We start from the raw sequence: 23,145 nt of genomic DNA, 5'->3' as shown, positions 1-23,145 counted from the left end.
GGGACATGGATGGGGACAGGGACAGGGACAGGGACAGGGATGGGGTCAGGACGCCCCCCCGCAGTCAGGGTGGGGCAGTGCCACCATCGATCCCCCCCAGCTCCAGGACAAGGGGACAACGCCAGCACTTGGGGACTGTCCCAGCAGATCCCAGAGACCCCCCCAAAACCCCCAAAAAGGCCAATTTAGGATGGGGGGGGCACAGGGTGGGCTGGGGGCGTCCCCAATCCTCTGTGCTGGGGGTGCTGTGTCCCCACAGCCCCGTGTCCCCCCCAGGTGACACCCCCAGGGGTTTGGGGGGGTTCCGGGCCGGGGGGGTTGCAGAGCCGGGGGGTTCCGGGCCGGGGTGTTCCGGGCCGGGGGGTTCAGGGCGCGGTGCCGGGGCTGGGGGCGCGGGGCCGGGGGCTGGGGGCGCGGTGCCCCCCGGCGCAGCCATCAGCGCGTGTCCCATCACTTATTCATGGAGCCGGAGCCCGGGCGGCTGCCGGGATCCGCCGGCAGGAATCCGCTAAGTAGGTCAGGCGGGGGGGTGGGGGGCCCGGGGGGGCCGCCCGAGCCCCGCCGTGCCCCCCCCGCCAGCACCGGGGGTCCCGGGGGGCGCCGGGGCAGCGCGGGCATCCCGGGGGTGCCGGGGCTGGGGTAAAGGTGCGGGTGGTTTTGGGGAAGGGGGGTCCTCCCCAGCTCTGAGGGGGGGAGGCAGATGGACCCCCCCCTCCCCCCCAGAGTCCGGCGTGACGCCCCCAGCCCCATCCCGGGGCTCGCCGGGAATTTTTGGTGGGAGAGGCCCCCCCCGACCCCCCCGAGGGAACGGGGGGCGATGGGATGAGGGGACCCCGGGGGGGTTGTGCTGAACCGGGAGCCCCCCCGCGGCTGCCAGCGGGTGCCAATGGCCACGCCCTGGTGGCACTGGTGGCACTGCGGGTCCCTCGGCCGTGCCAGGCCACGGGGACACCCTTGGGGACACCCTTGGGGACACCCTTGGGGACATCCCAGGGGACATCCCAGGGGACATCCTTGGGACACCTTTGGGGACATCCTTGGGGGCATCTTTGGGGGCATCCTTGGGACCCCCTTGGGGACATTCCTGGGGACATTCCTGGGGACCCCCTTGGGGCCAGCCGTGTGCGGGATGTGACAGGGGGGGACAGGACGGGGCCGTTCTTCCAGCCCGGGGCGGGGCCGGAGGGATCTGTCCAGGGTGGTGTCCGTCCTTCCCGGGGACATGTCCGTCCTTCCTGGGGACATGTCCGTCCTTCCCGGGGACATGTCTGTCCTTCCTGGGGACATGTCTGTCCTTCCTGGGGACATGTCCGTCCTTCCCGGGGACATGTCTGTCCTTCCCGGGGACATGTCCGTCCTTCCTGGGGACATGTCCGTCCTTCCCGGGGACATGTCTGTCCTTCCCGGGGACATGTCCGTCCTTCCCGGGGACATGTCCGTCCTTCCCGGGGGATCTGTCCATCCTTCACGGGGACGTGTCCATCCTCCCAGGGCTCTTCCCATCCTTCCAGGGCTCTTCCCGTACTCCCCAGGAATATTCCCGTTCTCCCCGGGGTCATTCCCGTCCCCCCCGGGGTCATTCCCATCCCCCCGGGGACATTCTCGCTCCCCCCTGGGTCATTCCCGTTCTCCCCGGGGTCATTCCCGTCCTCCCCGGGGTCATTCCCGTCCCCCCCGGGGTCATTCCCGTCCCCCCCGGGGTCATTCCCTTTCCCCCCGGGGTCATTCCCATCCCCCCGGGGTCATTCCCTTTCCCCCCGGGGTCATTCCCGTTCCTCCCCGGGGTCATTCCCGTCCCTCCCCGGGGTCATTCCCTTTCCCCCCGGGGTCATTCCCATCCCCCCGGGGTCATTCCCTTTCCCCCCGGGGTCATTCCCATCCCCCCGGGGTCATTCCCTTTCCCCCCGGGGTCATTCCCGTCCCCCCGGGGTCATTCCCGTCCCCCCGGAGTCATTCCCGTGTCATTCCCTTTCCCCCCAGGGTCATTCCCATCCTCCCCGGGGTCATTCCCGTCCCCCCCGGGTCATTCCCGTCCCCCCGGGGTCATTCCCGTCCCCCCCGGGGTCATTCCCTTTCCCCCCGGGGTCATTCCCGGGTCATTCCCGTCCCCCCCGGGGTCATTCCCTTTCCCCCCGGGGTCATTCCCGGGTCATTCCCGTCCCTCCCGGGGGTGTTCCCGTTCCCCCCCGGTTCCTGCCCCCCCGCCCGGGCCTGCCTGGAGGATCGCTTAATTCGGGGCTTTATCCACAAACACTCCCGGGCTAAAAATATCCCGAGGCGCGGGCGCGGCGCTCCCGGCCGGAGCTGCTTTGCCTTTTTTGACGGGATCGCGGCCGGGGCAGCGCCCGGGGCTCGGGCCACCGTCACTGGTGGCACCTGAGCCTCGGGGACACGGCCCTGGGGACCGAGGTGCCGGGGAGCGCGGGTCCTGGGGATCCCAGAGCCTGGGAATTCCAGCTCCAGGGAATTCCAGCTCCTGGGAATTCCAGCTCCTGGGAATTCCAGCTCCAGGGAATTCCAGCTCCTGGGAATTCCAGCTCCTGGGATCCCCGACTCCTGGCGGCCCCAGCTTGCTGAGATTCCAGCTCCAGGGAATTCCAGCTCCTTGGGGACCCCTTGGAATGGATGAGGGGCCACGAGTGGCTCCTCAGTGGCCGTGAGGTGAGTGCTGTCCCTCCTCTGGGGATGTCCCTGTCACCCTGTGCTGTCCCCGCGCTGGGGATGTCCCTGTCACCCTGTGCTGTCCCCTCGCTGGAGATGTCCCTGTCACCCTGTGCTGTCCCCCTGGCATCAGAGGTGCCATCCCAGCTTGGGAAACAACTGCCAGGGAAAGCCCCTCCTTGTCACCCCCCAACCTGCGGTGGCTTTGCCATCACCCCCTTTCCTCAGGAAGGCTGGGGACCCTTTGGGAAGGTTGGGGACACCTTGGGACAATCAGGGACCCTTTGGGAAGGTTGGGGACACCTCAGGAAGATCAGGGACCCTTTGGCAAGGTTGGGGACACCTTGGGAAGGTTGGGGACCCTCAGGAATGTTGGAGACACCTCAGGAAGATCAGGGACCCTTTGAGAAGGTTGGGGACACCTTGGGACAATCAGGGACCCCTTGGGGAGATCAGGGACCCCCGGGAGGGCCGGGGACCCCCCGGGAGGTGCCAGGGGTGCCCGGGCTGTCCTCGGCCCCCGCTGGCATCACACGGCGCTTTCCCCGCGGCGGTGGCGGATGTGGGGCAGCGTTTGAGCTCTGGGCTGCTGATTTTTTTTTAATTTCCTCTTCCAAGCTGATGAGTTTCCTCCCGCTCCGCTGACGACGGATGGGGGCCGGGCGGGGCGCCGGGGGGGCAGGAGGCGGCTGCCCACGGGCCCCGGCCGGGCACAGGGAGGTGCCCACCCACCCCCGGAGCCGGTCAGTGCCGAGGGGGCTGGGATTGGGGGTTTGGGGATTTGGGGATTTGGGATTGGGGGTTTGGGGATTTGGGATTGGGGGAGAGCTGCCCACCCACCCCCGGAGCCGGTCAGTGCCGAGGGGGCTGGGATTGGGGGTTTGGGATTTTGGGATTTGGGGATGTGGGGCAGCAGGGGTGGAGGGAAGGGACGGGGCCGTGGGGGTGATGGGGGCACCGAGAGAGGCGATTCCAGCACCTGGAACCGATGGGAAACCCAACGGGAGGAGCAGGTGGGGAGAGGAGGATGAGGAGGATGAGGAGGATGGGGCTGGGAGGGGGTGGAGACCCCCAGGATGCCCTGAGCCCACCCCGGGATGCCCCGAGCCCACCCCGGGATGTCCCGAGCCCACCCCGGGATGTCCCGAGCCCACCCTGAACAGCCCCGAGCCCACCCCGGGATGTCCCGACCCCACCCCGGGATGTCCCGAGCCCACCCTGCCCATGCCCGTGGAACCCCCGGTGGCTCCCCTCCCCCCCAGGTCCCTCACGTCCCCCCTGTCCCCCAGGGACCCCCCCGGCCCCCCCGGCCATGGAGGGACCCTCGGTGCTCGGCCCCTCCTCGTGGCAGAGGCGCCGCGCGTGGGCCCGGCAGAGCCGGGGCTGGCGCAGCCCCGAGGGCGAGCGGGAGCAGGAGGAGGAGGAGGAGGAGGAGGAAGAGGAGGACGAGGAGGAGGAGGAGGAAGAGGAGGCCGCTGGCCCCTGGGGGCCGCCACCACAGCGGGACCGCGCTGTCCTGGAAGGTCAGGGCCACCCTGGGGCAGGGGGGGGGGGACCCTCGGGCTGGGTCCCCTCCCTGGGTCCCCTCACGGCCTCTGTGTCCCCTCGGGCTGGGTCCCCTCAGGGCCTCTGTGTCCCCTCGGGCTGGGTCCCCTCCCTGGGTCCCCTCACGGCCTCTGTGTCCCCTCGGGCTGGGTCCCCTCCCTGGGTCCCTCACGGCCTCTGTGTCCCCCCAGGAGGTCTCTGCTGCAGGGTCCGGACGTGGCTGCAGGACTGCGGGTGAGGGGGACACCCGGGGGTCACCGGGGGTCACAGCCCCCTCCCAAGGGATTTGGGGAGGGGGCGAGGTTCTGGTTTGGCCCTTCCAGAGCTGCACATGGCGGGGGGCGGGGGTGGGACAGCGATGTGTGACCCCCAGGTGGCCACACCGGGATGTCCCCAGGGCTGTGGGGTGGTGGCACCTTCCCCTCGTGTCGCCTTGGGGGTCTCACGGGGTCTGGGGTCCCTGGGGTTGGGGATGTGCCGAGGAGACCCAAAAACTAGCAAAGCCACCGTGTCCCCGCCTGTCCCCTGCGTGTCCCCTGCGTGTCCCTGTCCCCGCCATGCTCTGCTGTCCTGTGCCACCTCCAGGGCCCCGGGACGGGCTGGGGGCTCAGGGTGGGCTCAGGGTGGGCTCAGGGTGGGCCCAGGGTGGGCTCGGGGCCGTGCCCGGGGCCGTGCCCGGGGCCGTGACCGGGCCGTGCTCCGGCGCAGGGCGGCAGCGCTGGACGAGCCGGGACCGCCGGGACCCTGCGGTACGTCAGCCTTGTCCCCTCCCTGTCCCGGTGGCCCTGGGGGTCCCCGGGGTGTCGCGGAGTGTCCCCTCCCTCTCTCGCAGGCTGTGGCAGCAGCGGGACGAGCCTCGAGGACGAGCTGAGCCTGGGAGCTGAAGGTACCCCTCCCCCCCGGGGGTCCCCGCAGTGTCACCGCCACTCCCCGAGGGGACACGGGGCTGGGGACAGCCACCATCAGCTCCTCCAGGAGGGGTCCGGTGGGGCGGGGCTGTCCCCAAGCTCTGCGTCCCCCCGGGGCTGTGACAAGAGCGGGACGTGTCCCCGAAGCAGGGGAGTCACCCCCTGCTGCCCCCCGCTCCTTTTTCCAGCCCTGCTGCTCCCGGGGAGCCCCCAGGCCGCGGGCAGGTGAGATTGGGGGTGCGGGGGAGGCTGGGGGCGCGGGGGACACTGTCCCTGTGTGTCCTGCTGGCACTGTCCCCTCCCCATGTAGGAGTCAGTGGGAGCGGCGGCTCAAGCCTGGGGACAGCGCGGCCTCCAGTGTCCCCTCCAGTGTCACCTCCAGTGTCCCCTCCCCGCGCAGGGCTCCCCACCTGAGCCCTGGGGACAGCACGGCCTCCAGTGTCCCCTCCAGTGTCCCCTCCAGTGTCCCCTCCAGTGTCCCCAGCAGCTGCAGGTAGGGGCGGGCCGCTGGGGCCATCGGTGTCGCGCCGCTGTGGCCCCGCGGGGCTGAGGCGGGGCTGTCCCCCCGCAGCCTGGCCGCGGTGCTGGCCTGGTGGCAGTCGGACGCCGAGGAGATCCTGCACAACCTGGGCTTCGTGGGGAGCGACCCGGGGGTCGCGTCCCGGGTCCCCCCCCGCTTCTTCTCGGGCCCGTCCCGCGCCAGCGGCATCGACCTCGGGCTCTTCCTGCGGGCCCAGGCGCGGCGCCTGGAGCTGGAGGATCCCTGCCTGCTGCTGGCCAGTGCGTGCCACCGCTGTCCCCGCTGTCCCCGCTGTCCCCGGCCCGCCAGCGGCCCTCTGGGGGGGATGGGAAACCCTCGCGTGCCTCAGTTTCCCCGGGCGGGAATCGGGGGACCACCCCCAGCCCCCCCCTAGGCCCCCCCGAGCCCCCTGACCCCCCGATGTCGCCCCCAGGTCGCTTCCAGCAGGTCCAGGCCCTGGCTGCCACCGCCGACGCTTTCTTCTGCCTCTACTCCTACGTGTCGCGGACCCCCCTGCGGCGCATCGCGCCCCCCCGGCCCTGTCGCGACATCCCCGACAGCGCCGAGCCCCGCGGGGCGCGGCCCGGGGAGCGCCTGAGGCGCGCGGTGTCCTCGCTGTGCCTCTACACGGGGAGGGGACACCACGGCGACATCCCGCGGGGGGCCACCCCCGGCCCCCGCAGCGCCCCGGGCCCGGGGGGGCTCCGGACGGGGCCGGGCGGGGTCCCCGAGGGCTGCCGGGGGGACAGCGACACAGACACGGGGCGGTGGTGGCTGTCCCCGAGGCCACCCCGTGTGGGGACAGCTTGGGGACACCCCGAGCGCTCCTGTCCCCGTGGTCGGGGGGTCTGGGGGCGCGGGGGGGCTTCGTCCCCGGCGGCAGCAGCGCGGGGGGACACAGGGGACCCGCGGGGCCATGTCACCGTGTCCCCGCACGCCGGCAGGGTGGCGATCACCCCCCAGCGACCCCCGGGCCACCGCGGCCTCCCCTCCTGGTGCCACCCGGGGGGCACCGCGAGGGCCGGGGGACACCGCGCTGGGCTGCGGGGGGGTCCCCCGGGGCCGCAGCCCCCCGGGAGGGTCCCCTCGCCCCCCGACCCCCGCGGAGCGGCGGAGTCCTTCGAGCTGGAGGAGGTGAGGAGGAGGAGGAGGGGAGGAGGGGGAGGAAGGCCCCCCCGGCTGGCGGGGAAGGAGCTGGAGCGGGAAATGTCCCCGGGGCCCCGCAGGCTTTTAAGGTTTAAATGATTCAGAGCTCGGGCGGAGCCGGGCCCGGGGGGAGCGGGGCCACCTCCCCCCCCCCCCCCGCGGGCACGGGCACGCACGGCCCGGCCCGGTCACGCGTGGGGACACGAGGGACGCGCCCAGGCCGTGCCACGCCTTTGTCACCGCAGCGGTGACGCGCTCAGCCCCGCACCCACCCCCGCAGGTGCCGAGCGAGGAGGATGACGAAGATGATGGTGATGAGGACGATGAGGAGGATGATGATGGTGATGCCCCCGAGGAAGCCGCCCCCTCCCCCCATCCCTTCATGAGGACCCGAAGGAGTGAGTTGGGGTCTTCTCCCCACTCCTGGGGGGCACGGGCTGCCCGGTGACAACGTGTCCCCACCTGTCCCCACCTGTCCCCCTGTGACCCCACCGCCCCCCCCGTGTCCCCGCTGTGTCCCCACCTGTCCCCACCTGTCCCCCCGTGTCCCCACCGTGTCCCCACCTGTCCCCACCTGTCCCTGCTGTGTCCCCACCTGTCCCCACCTGTCCCCACCGGTCCCCCACCTGTCCCCACCTGTCCCCACCGGTCCCCCACATGTCCCTGCTGTGTCCCCACCTCTCCCCACCTGTTCCCACCTGTCCCCACCTGTCCCTGCTGTGTCCCCACCTGTCCCCACCTGTCCCCACCTGTCCCCCACCTGTCCCCACCTGTCCCCACCTGTCCCCACCTGTCCCCCCGTGTCCCCACCTGTCCCCACCTGTCCCCCCGTGTCCCCACCTGTCCCCACCTGTCCCCACCTGTCCCCCCGTGTCCCCACCTGTCCCCACCTGTCCCCCGCAGGCTCCCCGCTCCACGGGCGCTCCCACAGCAGCGGCTTCGGGCCGGAGCCGCTCCCGGCCTCGCCACCCCCGGCCCCGACTGCGTGACCCGGGGCCCCCTCAGGAGGACGTGTGGCCTCGGCCGGGTGTCCCAGGGACGTTTTGGACACGCGTGTGACACGTGTGCGTGTGTGTGTGCGTGTGTGGGTGCACGTGTGGGCGTTCGGCACAGAAAAACCTCCGCACTCGGCGTTTGGCCCCATTTTTTTGTCCCTCCCTCGTCCCCCGGCCCTGTGGCTCGGGGCCTGCAGTGGGGACGTGTCCCCAGCCCTCGGGGACGTGTCCCCAGCCCTCGGGGACGTGTCCCCAGCCCTCGGGGACGTGTCCCCAGCCCTCGGGGACGTCACTCGCACTTTGGTTGGTTACACTAGAGAGGGGTGGGGACACAATAAAGTCCCCCAAGCGATGGCGGTGGCTGTGTCCGTGCTGGGGGGGTGGGATCACGCCCCCCACCCAGGGGACAGGGACAGGTCCTGCGTCACCCCAGGAGCCACCACGGTCCCTTTGTGGCCGGGCTGTGGCTGTCCCCGTCCTGGCCGCCCCCCGGGACCCTCGGGAAAGGGAAGTCCCGGAGGATCAACAGCCGCGGGGCTTCCCCGTGGAGAGCGGCCAGGCCGGGATCAGCGGGATTATCCCCGCGGCCCTCCGGCTCCGGCACCGGCACCGGCACCGGGGCGGCTTCCCAAATCCCGGGGAGGGTCCTGTCCCGTCCCACCGGAGCTGCATTCCAAATCTGGGGGAGGGTCCTGTCCCATCCCACCGGGGCCGCTTCCCAAATCTGGGGGGAGGGTCCTGTCCCACCGGGGCCGCTTCCCAAATCCCGGGGAGGGTCCTGTCCCGTCCCACCGGGGCCGCTTCCCAAATCTGGGGGGAGGGTCCTGTCCCACCGGGGCCGCTTCCCAAATCCCGGGGAGGGTCCTGTCCCGTCCCACCGGGGCCGCTTCCCAAATCTGGGGGGAGGGTCCTGTCCCGTCCCACCGGGGCCACTTCCCAAATCTGGGGGGAGGGTCCTGTCCCACCGGGGCTGCATCCCAAATCCCGGGGAGGGTCCTGTCCCGTCCCACCGGGGCTCTCCAGGATGAACCCGGCTGGTCTGGGATTCACTGAGGACCCCAAGCCGGGGTGTGGCCGGGACCCCCCGGTGCCAGCCCCGGCCCGGTTCCCATCCCAGCTCCCATTCCCTGCCCCGGCTCTGCCCCGCCCCGGCCCGGCCCAGAAATAAACCCGGGATTAGCTGGGAGAGCCTGGAGGGGCTGTGGACCCCTCTGGGAGAGCCTCGGTGGGCAGAGCTGAGCTCAGAGACCATCCCTGGGGGTGTCACCAACCTCTGGAGGTGCCACCAACCTCTGGCGGTGCCACCAACCCCTGGTAGATGTCACCAACCCCTCGGGATGTCACCAACCTCTGGTGGTGTCACCAACCTCTGGGGGTGCCACCAACCTCTGGCGGTGCCACCAACCCCTGGCAGATGTCACCAACCCCTCAGAGTGTCACCAACCCCTCGGGATGTCACCAACCCCTGGGGGATGTCACCAACCCCTCAGAGTGTCACCAACCCCTGGCAGATGTCACCAACCCCTGGGGGATGTCACCAACCCCTCAGAGTGTCACCAACCCCTGGCAGATGTCCCCAACCCCTGGCAGATGTCATCAACCCCTGGGGGATGTCACCCATCCCTGGGACACCCGGGGCCGGTCCCATCCCACCCAGAACCAGGCTGGGACAGGGATGGGGTTGGGGACACGCTGGGACATCTTCCCCCAGCCCTCCCTGGAGAGATCAGCAGCTCCAGCACATTTCACGGACGCCTTGGAGCCCACGGTGCTTCCCAGGAGGATTTTGGGGGGATTCTGGCGCCATTTAGGATTAATTGGTCTGCTGGGATGGGGAACTTCTGGGCGCGGGGGCGGCACAGAGAGGCTCCTCTCGCCCTGAGGTGTTTCTGCCTCCCCGCGAGGCCGTTCGGGGATTAACTCCCTGATCCAGGATTCCAATTCCCTGCTGGGGGCTCTGGCTCTGCCTCCCGGATCCGGCTGCCCCAAATCCCTGCCCGGGGCACGGCTGGGCTCTCCGCACCCTCCTCTTCCCACCGGGAATGAACGGGGCTCTCTGAGCCACCAGGAACCGGCAGGAAGGTGCCACAAATCCTCCCTCGGGCGCTGGGATGATGGAAAACACCCAGGATTCATCCCTCGGCTCGGCAGCCAAGAGGAAGGATGTGGCCAAGCCGTGGGAGCCGCTTCCCACGGGGAGCGGGAGCTGCTGGGGGGGCAGGGAAGGAGTGGGGGGAGCTCCAGCAGGGCCCCGTGTCCTACATTTGGGGCTGGCTTTGCTGCGGGGTGCTCTCTGTCCCTCCTGGCACCACGTCCTGCCCCATCCATCCCCAGTTCCAGCCCCAGGGGCACCACGTCCTGCCCCATCCATCCCCAATTCCATCCCCAGTTCCATCCATGTCCACATCCAGCCCCATCCCCAGTTCCATCCTCAATTCCATCCCCAGTTCCATCCATGTCCAGCCCCTCTCCATCCCCAGTTCCAGCCCCATCCCCAATTCCATCCATGTCCAGCCCCTCTCCATCCCCAGCCCCATCCCCAATTCCACCCCCAGTTCCATCCACGTCCAGCCCCTCTCCATCCCCAGCCCCATCCCCAATTCCACCCCCAGTTCCTTCCCCATCCACATCCAGCCCCATCCCCAATTCCATCCCCAGTTCCATCCCCAATTCCATCCCCAGTTCCAGCCCCATCCCCAATTCCATCCCCAGTTCCTTCCCCATCCACATCCAGCCCCATCCCCATTTCCATCCCATCTCTCCCCTCATCCCTTCAGGTCCCCAAATGTCCCCCAAATGTCCCCTCCCGTCCTTTCCCCATCAGGTGCCTGAAAATCCACTGCTGGAGGGTGTGGGGGCCTGGGGGGGTGTGTGGGGTGTCCAGGGGTGCCCTGGGGGACTCTGGGGGACTCTGGGGTGCTCTGAGGTGCCCTGGGGGACTCTGGGGTGCCCTGGGACACTCTGGGGTGCCCTGGGACACTCTGGGGTGCTCTGGGGGACTCTGGGGTGCCCTGGGACACTCTGTGGTGCCCTGGCACGCTCTGGGGTGCCCAGAGTGGGACCCACGGAGCTCTGGGGGGGTCAGGAACTGCTCCGGGCTGGGGCTGGGCTGGCCCGGGGGGGCTGGGGGCTAATCCGGGCTAATCCTGCCCTGGCACGGGCACCTGCCCGCACCTGGAAAATCCCCAGGTGCCCCAGCCCTGCCCCAGCCCCTTCATAAGGAGCAGAGCCCCCGGCCCCGGCTCATCCCGGCTCTCCCGGCCGTGATCCCGTCCGGTCCCGGCTCATCCCGGCTCTCCCGGCCGTGATCCCGTCCGGTCCCGCCATGGCCGCGATGCTGAAGCTCTGGGCAGCGCTGCTGCTGGCCGGGCTCGCCGGCAGCCTGGCCACTGCCCGTGAGCCGGGGACACGGGGTGGCAGCGGGGTGGCACTGGGGTGGCAGCGGGGTGGCATTGGGGTGGCATTGGGGTGGCAGCGGGGTGACACTGGGGGGATGCCGGTGGGTGCAGGAGGGAGGTCAGCGTGCTCGTGGTGTCCCCCGACAGGGGAGGGGTCCTGGGGCTCCCGACCCCCGCCCAGGTGGGCGATGCCACCTCTCCTCTTCCTCCCGCAGGCCCCGTGGAGGAGGACGGGCTCCTGGCCGAGCTCGGCAACCTGCTGGACCCCCATGAGGGACCCCTGGAGCTTGAGGACCCCCACGAGAAACCCCAGGAGCTGCTGGGGGGGCTGCTGGACCCCGAGGAGGAACCCCCGGAGCTTGAGGACCCCCATGAGGAACCCGAGAAACCCCAGGAGCTGCTGGGGGGGCTGCTGGACCCCGAGGAGGAGCCCCCGGAGCTTGAGGACCCCCATGAGGAACCCCAGAAACCCCAGGAGCTGCTGGGACTGCTGCTGGACCCCGAGGAGGAACCCCCGGAGGTGGAGTTTCCTGAGGTGAGCCCTGCAGGGCCCGAGGAACCCGAAGAGAGCCCGGAGGAACCTGAGGAACCCGAAGAGAGCCCGGAGGAGCCCGAGGAACCCGAAGAGAGCCCGGAGGAATTCGAGGAGAGCCCGGAGGAATTCGAGGAGAGCCCGGAGGAACCCGAGGAGAGCCCAGAGGAACCCGAGGAGAGCCCGGAGGAATTCGAGGAACCCGAGGAGAGCCCGGAGGAGCCCGAGGAGAGCCCCGAGGAACCCGAGGAACCCGAAGAAAGCCCTGAAGAGTCGGAAGATCCTGAAGAAAGCCCTGAGGAGCCTGAGGATCCTGAGGAACCCGAAGAGAACCCAGAGGAACCTGAGGAACCTGAGGAGAGCCCTGAAGAGCCCGAGGATCCTGAAGAGAGCCCTGAAGAGTCGGAAGATCCTGAAGAGAGCCCAGAGGAACCCGAGGAGAGCCCAGAGGAACCCGAGGAACCCGAGGAGAGCCCGGAGGAGCCTGAGGAGCCCGAGGAGAGCCCTGAAGAGCCTGAGGAGCCCGAGGAGAGCCCTGAGGAATCTGAGGAACCCGAAGAGGGCCCTGAGGAGTCGGAGGAGCTCAGTGTGGATCCGAGTGTCCTGGTGGACCTGGCAGAGAGACTGAAAGGTTTGGAAGCCCCCCAAAACCCCTGAACCCCCCAGGGAAGGGCAGATCTGGTTTGGGACCCCCCCAATCCCCCCAGACCCCCAGGGAAGGGCAGGTCTGGTTTGGGACCCCCCCAATCCCCCCAGACCCCCGGGGAAGGGCAGGTCTGGTTTGGGACCCCCTCAATCCCCCCAGACCCCCAGGGAAGGGCAGGTCTGGTTTGGGACCCCCTCAATCCCCCCAGACCCCCGGGGAAGGGCAGGTCTGGTTTGGGACCCCCTCAATCCCCCCAGACCCCCGGGGAAGGGCAGGTCTGGTTTGGGACCCCCTCAATCCCCCCAGACCCCCGGGGAAGGGCAGATCTGGTTTGGGACCCCCTCAATCCCCCCAGACCCCCAGGGAAGGGCAGGTCTGGTTTGGGACCCCCTCAATCCCCCCAGACCCCCAGGGAAGGGCAGATCTTTGGGTTCTGTCTCGGTTCCAAGGCGGGGTTGGTGCTGCCGGGTCACTTTGTTCCCGAGGGTTGGGACCCCAAATCCGTGTCCCGGCCCCGAGGGGGAGGGAACGGGCGGGTCAGAGCCCCGGGGCACAGACGGAGCCGGGACCGGGGACGGTGACACCGCTAGGGCGTCACAAGGGGGTCAGGAGGTCCTGGGTGCCACTGCCACCACTTTGGGTGGGTGGGGGACCCCGAGGAGGGGCGAGGAGCCCCTCGGGGTGCTGGAGACCCCCGGTTTTGCCCCTGCAGAGTTGCAGGAAGGCGAGACGAACGAGGGGATCCTGTCTCATCTCATGGACGCGATTAACTGGCTGGTGACCCACCTGAGCAACCACCTCTTCGGGTGCGCACGGGGGCTCGGGCTGCTGCCCCGAGGTCAGCGCCCCAGGACGGCCCCCGGCCCCTCCCCGCGCCTGGGGGGGTGGGGGGCGGCTGGGGGGTCCCAAGGGGGGATGGGGGGGCGGGGCCGGGGCTCAGCTCGGCTGTTTCCTCTTTTCCAGGTGAGCAGTGAGCACCGCGAGCGCCGTGAGCACCGTGAGCGCTCCCCCCGCGCCGGGGACGGACCCCGCTCCTCCCGCCGAGCTCCCGGCTCGTCCCGCGGCTTTCCCCGCTCCAGGCACCCCCCCCTGCCCCGCACACCCCAAATAAAGCCGATCCCAAACGCCGCCCCTCGTGTCCTGCCGGCTCTCCCGCGGGTGGGGGGAATGGGGCTGGGGGCTCTCCTGGGGTCCAGCGCAATCAACCGAGGACCCCCCACCCCATCCCGGTGCCCCTTTTGGGGTCTTCAGCCGTGCCTTCCATCCTCATCCAGCCCGGAGACCCTCCAGGGATGGGGGACCCCTCCAGCTGTGCCCAGCTGTGCCCAGCTGTGCCTCTGGCTCCTGCAAAGCCCAGAGCCGCAGACCCCGACCCTCAGACCCCCTTCCCTGTCCCCAGACTCCCTGTCCCAGCCGGGAGCTGGGCCCGGCCCTCATTGGGGGGGGGGGTCGGGGTCTCCTGAGGCTCCCCCAGGGTGGGCAGGGACAGCTCGGGGTCCCCACGGGGGTCCCCAGCTCGGGGGGGTGGGACACGGGGACACTTGGGTGGCCGGGGACAGCTCGGTCCCCTCTGCCACACCCAGCACCTCCTGTCCTCGTCCCTTCCCGTCTCTCCTCACTGCGGGGGTGACCGCCAGCCCTGGGGGGGGGTCCCAGACCATCCCTGGGGACCGGCCTGGCCATGTCCCCGGTGCCGTGGCGGGTCCCATCCCCCAGGCGCGGGTGTCCTGTGGGGGCCGAGGTTGGATTGGCAGCTCTGACACCCCCCGGCTGTGCCCGGGGGGGGCGGGGGGCTGCGGTTTCCATGGCGACGGCGATGAGGTGGCAGCTCCGTGGGAAGCGGGAGATCGGGGGAGAGGGGGGGAGCAGCTCTGTGGATTTTGGGAGCCGTGGGACGCTCCCGAGGGACCCCGGCCCCGCCGGGATCAGCCCGGTCCCGGTTCCGGGAGCTCTCGGGGTCGCTGCCCCCAAAACCCCGCCAGGGGCCCGGGACCCGCGGCTGAACTGGTGCCCACTGGTTTCCAGTTTGGGAGCCCAGTAAAGGACATCTGGCTCTGTTTCCACTCCCTGGTCACCCCCAGCTCCCTCAGCTCTCCAAGGCTGGCGGAGCACCCGGAATTTCTGACTCTCCCCTCAATAAATCCCCGAAGGAACAAACCCGGCCCCTCCCGGCGCACGGAGATGCCTCATCCCGGTGTGAAGAGCTGCCTCATCCTCACCCTCCTCCTCCTCGCTGGCTGACATCTCACCGCGCCTCCTCCCACCGCTGCCGGGCAGCTTTTTTCCCAAACCCGGCGCTTTCTGGGCCGTTTTTCCCGGGAAAGGCGCCCGGTGCCAGCTCTGGGATGCGGAGCCGGCCCCGGGACGCGGAGGGGGCGGGAAAATGAATTCGGTGCGAGCTCCCAGCGCAGGTGAGAGAATTCACAGCTTCGCAGAAATCGGCTGTTCCGGCTGGCTTGGTTGGGCTTTTTTCTGGTTTTTTCCCCAGGAAAAGGCTCGCGGTGAGCAGGGCCGGGCTCGGCGCTGCCGCAGCGGGGGATGTCCCCAGGGAGGTGGCACCAGTCGCTCCCGACAGACCCTGGCGCTGTCCTTGTCTCCCGAGGGGGAACCGAGCGTGATGTGGGGCTGGGATCAGGCTCGGACCCACCTGGGTGGGGCCACCCGGTGTGCAAATGTCACCTGCTGCCACCTGGGGCACGGGGCCGGCTGTGACGCTGTCCCCAAATCCCGGGAATTGACCTCAAATAAAGGACGGAGCAGAAAAACGGAGCGGACCCCACAGAGATTTGGGATCGGCAGGGTGGTGACATCCAGGTGACATCAGCAGCTGCCAGGTGGTGACATCCAAGCACATGACCTCTTGCAGGCTCCCAGGATGTCCCCGCCCGGAGCGGTGGCCCCAAAGGCCGCGATGTCCCCAGTAAAGGGAGTGGGGGACACTGGGGACACTGGGGGGGCTGGGGGGGCTGGGGGGGCTAGGGTCCAGCCCCCACCCGCACCTCCGAGGCCAGGGAAGGTTTGTCCTGGCTCTGAAGGCCGGGCTGGGGATGGGGTGGGATGGATGGATGGATGGATGGACGGACGGACAGATGGGGTGGGGGTGGCTCTGGGGGTCCCTCGGGAGGAGCAGGGACCAGGAGCACCCCGGGATGTCCCCTCGGGAGCCCCCCGGACCAGCCGGGATGTGGATCCTGGAGCTGCAGCCTCAGCAGGACCCGACTCGGAGCAGCCGCACTCGGAGGAGCCGATCCTAATTAATTTCGGTTCATCGAGTAATTAATGGATTTGCCTGGGGAGGCTCGGGAGATCCCCGTTCCCTGCCCGGAGCCGCGCGGGGAGCCGGGGGGGCCCCGGGATCTCTGCCCTGACCCTGGAAAACGCCCCCCAGACCCCCCCCGATCGCGGGGTCCGCGGCGGGGCCGGGCCGCCCCTCCCGAGGGATTTTCCCGGAGCTGGCGCGGATCCCCGTTCCCTCCGGGAATGCCGGCGCGGCTCCACGCCTGGGTCGGGGCCAGGCTGGCCCAGGTGTCGCCGCGGGCCCCGGGGACAGCCGGGGCCGTTCCGGGGGGGGTTCGGCAGCCCCGGCTGCGGAGCCGCGGGACAGGGGCGGCAGCTGGGCGAGGACGCTGCCAAACGGGCAAAGCCGTGCCCGCAGCTCAACATCTGGGGCCCGCGGTGGCCGTCCAGCCAGCAGTGCCCCCGCCTGTGCCAAGGCCGCCTCCTCCTCCTCCTCCTCCTCCTCCGAGCCCGGCCGGGGGCGGCGCGGCTGGGGAGGAACCTTTTCCATGCCCTGGGAATGTCGCGACAGACGCCGGGAGCTCCCGCGCCGGGAGGAACGGGTCCCAAGAAGGGGAGACCCCCCTGTGGGGATCCCCCGGGGTCCCGCTGTGACCCCACGGGGGTCTGAGGGGTGGCCGCGGCCCCAAACAGCAGCGGGGGCACCCTGGGGTGGCACCCAGGGGTGCGGGGTGCGCCTGCCCCAGCGTCCTGGGACCCCAGGGCTGTGCTGTGCCCCCGGTCCTGAGACCCCCAATCCCCCCAGCACCCCAATCCTGACTCTCCAAACCCCCCCCGGGCAGTGCCGAACCCCAACCCCACTCGGCAGAGACCCCCAGGTTCTCTCGAGCCCCTCCCGCCCGCCGATCCCAGCCTGGACAAGTCCCGGCTCCCCCAGACCCCCGCGGCCGCCGGGGTGGGGGCGCGGGGAACCCCCCGAGCGGGCTGGGGGAGACCCGGGGGGGCTCGGCTGCTGAGGGCTCCGGCCAGCAGAGGTCAGCTCCGGCCCGGGGATGCGGAGCCGTTCGCGGGCGGCTCCGTGGGTGATTCCCTGGGTGCTGCCACCTCCCCTCCTGGGGTGACACGAGGGACCCCAGCCCACCCAGGACCCCCCACGAGCCACGTTCGCTGCAGGAAAAATTCCCTCTGAGGGATTTCTGGAAGGTTCCCAGCAGGAAAAGCCCCTCTGAGGGGGTTCTGCTCCAAAAAGTTCTTTTTTGCCTGCCCCTTTCTGGGGGGATGTGCGCTCTCCCAGGTCTGGGAAACTGGAGCAGGAAAATGGGGAAGGGGAACCTGAGGAAGGGGAAACTGAGGCAGAAGCCGTGCGAGAGGCTCAGCCCGCACACCTCAGGTGCCCCCCCACTCTGTCACCCACACCCGCAGGTTTTGGGGGGTCAGCAGGCGCCCCCCGAGTGTCCCCAGCCTCCTCTGAACGTGTCCCTTCTCCAGCGCCGGCATTTCCACAATTTCCATCGGGGTTCGGAAATTCCCCCCGGAGCCCCCCGGGACCCCGCGGCTGGATTGTCGGGGGGGGGTTGGACACCCCAAAACGCAGCCGAGGGGGACCCCGGGGACGGCGTCCCTTTGTCCCCCGCCGCCCCCGCGCCCCTCCCGCCGGTGCCACCATCGCTCAAAGTGACAAGCACGGGTCAGCGAGCGCCGGCCGCAGCCCCCCGCCCGCCCCAAGCCCGGGGCCCCCCAGCCCCTCATTTCTCCCTAATTGCATTCCCCAGTGTTATGCAAATGAGGCGGCCCGGGCGCAGCTGCCGGGATTAAATTAGACCCCGTTAATACGCGCTAATTGCGCTTCCGCGCGGGCCCAGGAATTCCAGCCGGGCCCCGGGGCCCTTCCCAATACTGACCCTGGAAATCGCCGCCGCCCCCGGGCCGCGCCCCCGCGGGGACACCGCGGCACCGGCCCGGGGGGGACACGGGGACAGGGCCGGGGTGGGCTCCATCCCCTTTGCCAGGTGGAACAGCCGGGGGGGAGCCGCGTCCGCCTGAGGCCTCTTCAGGTGGAGCATCCCGAGTTTCTGGAACCTTCCGGAGGACTCCGGGTCCCCCTAAATCCTGGTGGCGCTGTCCTTGTCCCCGCGGCTGAGGAGGAAGATGATGATGATGATGATGATGATGATGATGATGATGATGATTGATGATGATGATGATGATTTCGGGGGGTCCCTGAGGAAGGCCCACGTTTTTGGGGATATTTCGGGAGGGACCATCAGAGGAAAAGCTCAGGACCTGCCTCACCTTCTCTGGGGGTCTCTGCCCATCCCTGGGGGTCTGCACTGCCCAGAGCCCCCCGGCAGAGAGGGGCACCGGGCTGGGGGTGCCACCAGTGCCGGGGAATGGGGAGAGGAGGGGATGGGGAGGACCCCCGAGAGAGGGAAGGGTTGAATGGGGCAGGGAGGACATCCTCCCACCCTCGTGGGGGTCCCCAGGAGTGGCAGGGGGAGGGCTCTGGAGGTGGGTGGCTCCTCGGGTGGGCACGGCTGGAGATTCGGGGACCCCCGGCCCTGGACACGGGTGGGTGACACGGGTGACACGGGTGACACGGGTGACACCGGTGACACGGGTGACACGGGTGGCACTTCCCTGCTGCCACCGCGGGGACCCCCAGTGCCCGCCCGGGCAGGGCAGGGCAGGGCTGGGGGGGCTGTGCTCGTTCCTGGGGGTGGGAGGGGAAGGGGAAGGGGAAGGGGAAGGGGAAGGGGAAGGGGAAGGGGAAGGGGAAGGGGAAGGGGAAGGGGAAGGGGAAGGGGAAGGGGAAGGGGAAGGGGAAGGGGAAGGGGAAGGGGAAGGGGAAGGGGAAGGGGAAGGGGAAGGGGAAGGGGAAGGGGAAGGGGAAGGGGAAGGGGAAGGGGAAGGGGAAGGGGAAGGGAAGGGAAGGGAAGGGAAGGGAAGGGAAGGGAAGGGAAGGGAAGGGAAGGGAAGGGAAGGGAAGGGAAGGGAAGGGAAGGGAAGGGAAGGGAAGGGAAGGGAAGGGAAGGGAAGGGAAGGGAAGGGAAGGGAAGGGAAGGGAAGGGAAGGGAAGGGAAGGGAAGGGAAGGGAAGATCTTTGCCGGGCGTTCCCGGGGGCCGCGGCCGCAGTAACCCCAACAGTTGCGGGGCCCCCACACAAAGGGCCCGGGGCCGGCACGTGGCCGGCGCAGACAATGCCCCGCGCCCCCCGGGGGTCCCGCGGCCCCGGGGGAGTCCGGGCCGTGTCCCCCCTTCCCCGGGGCGCCCACCGGCCCCTTTGTGCCGGTGCCGGGACCTGTTGGAGCCATCTGTCAGGGGGGGCCGGCAACAGGCAGATTTATCGGCCGCAATCTGTTCCTGCCGCCCGGGCCGCGCGCCGGGAAGGGAGCCACGGAGCCGCCTAATGAATTAATTAGTATTCCCCGTAATCCCGGCCGGCCGCGGCCGCGATGCCGAGCGCTCCCAGGCAGTGGGGAAGGGTCCCGCGGGGCTGGCGGGGATTTGGGGAGCAGCGGCTGGATGAGGAGGGGGTCAGGGGGATGATTTTTGGGGTGGCATCGCTGTCCCCCACTTCCAGCTCCTGCCCCAAGTCGGGGGAACCCCAGATCCGAGGGGCTCCCCCAGTCCCCGGGCCAAGTAAAACGACCCAGGGCCCCCGGAATTTCGGGGGGGGGGGGCGGTTAACCCCTCTCTCTCCCTTCCCGGGGGCTGCCGAGCCCCGAGGTCCCTTCCCCAGCTCGGCCGGGCCCTTCTGGCTCTGCCGAGCGCTAATTACTGCCCTTCGCTCTCTCATTACAGCGCGAGGGGGGTCGCAGCCCCCGCGCCCCCCCCAGCACCCTGGCGGGAGCCGGTGTCACCTCAGTGTCACCAGGGCAGTGCCCAGCAAGGGGGTCCGAGGGTGAGGACACCCCCCGGGACTGTGGCGCTGGTGGCACTGTCACATCGTGTCCTGGGGGACGGGGGAGGGGGAGCCGGGGGCTGTCCTGGGGCTGGGCAAACTGGGGGGGACATCGGGGGGGGCCCATCCGGGGGCTCCATCCATGGGGGTCCATTCAGGGGCTCATCCAAGGGGACCCGTCCAGAGGTTCCCAAGAACAGGGGGTGTCCCCGAGCCCCCCACCCAGGGATCCCCAATAACCGGGGGTGTCCGCGAGCCCCCCACCCGGGGATCCCCAAGAACCAGGGGTGTCCGCAAGCCCCCACCCGGGGGTCCCCAAGAAGCGGGGGTGTCTCCCCCGGCAGTCCCCAGCCCCGGGACGCTCGGGCGCTGCCGTCGGGGTCCCGGTGGGGCCGCGGGAGGAGCCGGGCCCGGTCACTCCCCCCGTGGGAGGAGCCACGCGGGACCCGCGGCCGGGCAGGAGCCGCGGGCAGCGCGGAGCTCTCAAAACCGCCCGAGCGCGGAGCCGCCGGTGCCCGCCGCGCTCCCGGTGCGCTCCCGCCGCGCTCCCGCCGCGCTCCCGGTGCGCTCCCGCCGCGCTCCCGCCGCGCTCCCGCCGCGCTCCCCGGGGCTGACCCCGCCATGTCCCCGGGCGAGTGACACAAGCGACAGCGGGGACTCGCTGTGGTGCCCAGGTAAGGGCGGACCGGGACCCCCGGGGGTGCCCTCGACGGGGCTCCGCGGCCGCTCGGTGCCCCCGGTACCCCCGGGCTGGGGCGGGGGGCTCTGCCCCGACGGCGGAGCGGCGGGACCCCGGCCCGGGGGGGTTTGAGCGGCCGGGGGTGCGGGGAGAGGGGCGGGATGGGGTCACAGCCGCTCCCCCCGGTACCCGGTGGGGACGGAGCCGCGGGCCCGGGGCCGGGGGGGACACAGCGAGGGTTCGGTGACCCCCGGGCCGGCGGGGCCGGGCTCTCGCTGGGGCTGGTGGCGAAGGAAGCGATTTCCTCGGGCAATTCCTCTTTGTGTAATTTCTTTTTTTATTTTTAAATCAATATTCTGTAGAAAAAAAGCAAAATCCCCTTAAAAATTCCAGCGGGACTTCCAAAGGGAGAACTTTCCCTGGAAATGCCGGGCGGGGCGGGGGCGCGGGGCTCCCCCCGAGAAGGGGCCCCCAAGCCCGGGGGTTTCCTCCCGGGATGGATCCCGGGAGCAGCGAGGAGAGGGGAGATCCCCGAGGATGGGGGAAAGGGACCCCCGGCTGCAGCCTGGGGGGGGTTTTGGGGCAGATCTGCGGCGTTTTTGGGGCCGATCTGCGGCGTTTTGGGGCCGATCTCAGCGGGGCCATCCCCTCACCCCAAAAACGATCCTTCCCCGCCCTCTCCCCCCCGGTTTCCCATCCTCCGCCAGACCCCCGGTGCTCCGCCAGGAGTTAATTGGGGCCGCGTGGTCCTCTGGGGATAGGACAGCAATTACCACCCTAATCCCGCCCGGGAGCCCCATCACGCATATTAAAAGTGGGATTTTCCGCGTGGGATGCTCGGGAAAGGGGAGCAGCACTTCCAGCAAAGCTGCTTAGGGGCTAAAGCTTTATGGAATGAGCCAGGGGCGGCGGTGGGATCTGGGGGGGGCCGATCGACGGGGACCCGGGGCTGCCACCGAGGGCAAGGCAGGCTCGGGGAAGGAAAATCTCGCACCGGGAATTGCCAGCCCCGTTTTGTCACCCCAGTGCGACAGTCGGGGTGGGGAGTGTGACAAGCAGGGATTCAGGAGCGGGAATAGCCCCGAAATGGGATGGCTGGAGGCTCTGGGAACGTTGCTGGAGCTCACGGAGAGGCCTCAGCATCTCCCAGATAGAATCCTCTGGAAATTGAGAGGGAAATAGGTGGGGAAAAGGAATCCATGGGAGCTGGGAGCGGGCAGAAACCGCTGCTGTGCCTGGAGGGAGATCTTCCCACCGTGCCGAGGATTCCCCCTCTGGGATCTGCCCCCACGACCCCGTCCCTCCCTTGCAGATGCCCCAGAGCTGCGCCAAGCCCTCGGACATGGCCGAGCTCGTCAGCAGCCAGGCCTGGATGGGCGAAATGCCGGGAGCCGAGGCCGAGCTGAAGGAGCAGGGGGACACCAGGAGCGCTCCCTTCGCGCTGCTGCCCGCCCTGGCCGAGGAGCACGACAGCGCCGAGGAGGAGGAGGAGGAGGAAGAGGACGGCGAGAAGCCCAAGAGGAGGGGCCCGAAGAAGAAGAAGATGACCAAGGCCAGGCTGGAGCGGTTCCGGGCGCGGCGGGTCAAGGCCAACGCCCGGGAGCGCACGCGGATGCACGGCCTGAACGACGCCCTGGACAACCTGCGCAGGGTCATGCCCTGCTACTCCAAAACGCAGAAGCTCTCCAAGATCGAGACGCTGCGGCTGGCCAGGAACTACATCTGGGCCCTGTCCGAGGTGCTGGAGAGCGGGCAGACGCCCGAGGGGAAGAGCTTCGTGGAGATGCTGTGCAAGGGGCTGTCGCAGCCCACCAGCAACCTGGTGGCCGGCTGCCTGCAGCTGGGCCCGCAGCCGCTCTTCCTGGAGAAGCACGAGGAGAAGCCCTGCGAGCCCGCCCTGGCCGGCCACTCCTTTGGCTACCAGGGGCTGCCCAGCCCCCCGTACGGCTCCATGGAGTCCCACCTGCTGCACCTGAAGCCGCCGGCCTTCAAGAGCCTGGTGGAGGCTTCCTTCGGGAGCCACCCCTCGGACTGCTCCACGCCCCCCTACGAGGGGCCCCTGACGCCGCCCCTGAGCATCAGCGGGAACTTCTCCCTGAAGCAGGACGGCTCCCCCGAGCTGGAGAAGTCCTACCCCTTCGTGGCCCACTACCCCTCGGTCAGCCTGGCCGCAGCCCACGGGCACGGCTCGCACTTCCAGGGCTCCGTGCCCCGCTACGAGATCCCGCTGGACGTCGCCTTCGAGTCCTTCCCGCCCCACGCGGCCGGGCCCCAGCTCGGAGCCATCTTCAACGAGTAGCGGGGCCGGACGCGGCTTTGGGGCGGGGACGTGTCCCCAGGATGGACCCGGCTGGGGGAGGGACCCGAGCACCTCTGCAGGACGTGGCCCTGAGGCGGCCGGTGGCGCCGCTGCTGTCCCAGCTGTCCCCAGGAGCCACGGGAGCCGTTCTGGACTCTGGGCGGGCACTGCTGCCTCCCCCAGAGATGCTCCCGAAGGCGTTTCCGCCTCCAGGACGTCCATCCTGACACCAGGTCCTGCCCTTGGATTGTCCATCCTCTCCCTGTCCCCCTGGTGTGGCGACACAGCCCCTCCTGCCCCTTGGGGTGGCCACTGTCCCTTCCCCACGTGGGGTCATGGATTGCCCAGTCCGGCAGTGGCCGGGTGGGAATGAGCCAGACACCTGTGGGAAACCAGCGTGGAAATTCCCACCCCAGGGAGAACCTCTTCCTTCTGCCGTCGTGGGTGGGGGGACAGGGTCCAGGGATGGAGGACAGTGTCCAGGATGGACGGACAGTGCCCAGGATGGACGGACAGTGTCCAGGGACAGTGGTCCATTGCCCTGGGATGGTGGCCCACCATCCATGCACATCCCGGTCCCTTACTCGGGGTCACAGCCAGGCCCTGTGCCCATCCCTCCGCTGCTCCCCTCCCCAGCCTCACCCCCCTGTGCCCCACAACAGACCTGGGAACCTCAGC

The 23,145-nt window shown here is 69.8% G+C and overlaps 3 protein-coding genes across 3 annotated transcripts; all 3 read left to right on the top strand.

Annotated features, from left to right (window-relative positions):
- The first annotated feature begins 2,154 nt into the window (after positions 1-2,154).
- Positions 2,155-8,128, top strand: TESPA1 (thymocyte expressed, positive selection associated 1). The gene is made up of 12 exons (XM_059871923.1): positions 2,155-2,661; positions 3,280-3,404; positions 3,951-4,184; positions 4,398-4,440; positions 4,915-4,955; positions 5,039-5,092; positions 5,303-5,339; positions 5,425-5,607; positions 5,686-5,894; positions 6,068-6,768; positions 7,061-7,178; positions 7,684-8,128. The coding sequence occupies exons 3-12, from the start codon at positions 3,974-3,976 to the stop codon at positions 7,767-7,769; spliced, it is 1,683 nt and encodes a 560-aa protein (XP_059727906.1). The 5' UTR covers positions 2,155-2,661; positions 3,280-3,404; positions 3,951-3,973; the 3' UTR covers positions 7,770-8,128.
- Positions 8,129-11,012: 2,884 nt separating this feature from the next.
- On the top strand, positions 11,013-13,479 carry LOC132340736 (protein TsetseEP-like). Its single transcript, XM_059871795.1, has 4 exons — positions 11,013-11,170; positions 11,389-12,336; positions 13,064-13,157; positions 13,315-13,479. Exons 1-4 carry the CDS (start codon positions 11,101-11,103, stop codon positions 13,316-13,318), a joined length of 1,116 nt encoding a protein of 371 aa, XP_059727778.1. The 5' UTR covers positions 11,013-11,100; the 3' UTR covers positions 13,319-13,479.
- Positions 13,480-21,480: 8,001 nt separating this feature from the next.
- On the top strand, positions 21,481-22,467 carry NEUROD4 (neuronal differentiation 4). The gene has a single exon (XM_059871833.1). It carries the CDS (start codon positions 21,481-21,483, stop codon positions 22,465-22,467), a length of 987 nt encoding a protein of 328 aa, XP_059727816.1.
- The last annotated feature ends 678 nt before the right edge of the window (positions 22,468-23,145 follow it).

This window comes from Haemorhous mexicanus, chromosome 33 (genome assembly GCF_027477595.1).
Source record: "Haemorhous mexicanus isolate bHaeMex1 chromosome 33, bHaeMex1.pri, whole genome shotgun sequence".
In the NCBI taxonomy this organism is placed as follows: Eukaryota; Metazoa; Chordata; class Aves; order Passeriformes; family Fringillidae; genus Haemorhous; species Haemorhous mexicanus.
Note: the sequence above shows the minus strand (reverse complement) of the source record. Positions and strands in the feature narration are given on the sequence as shown.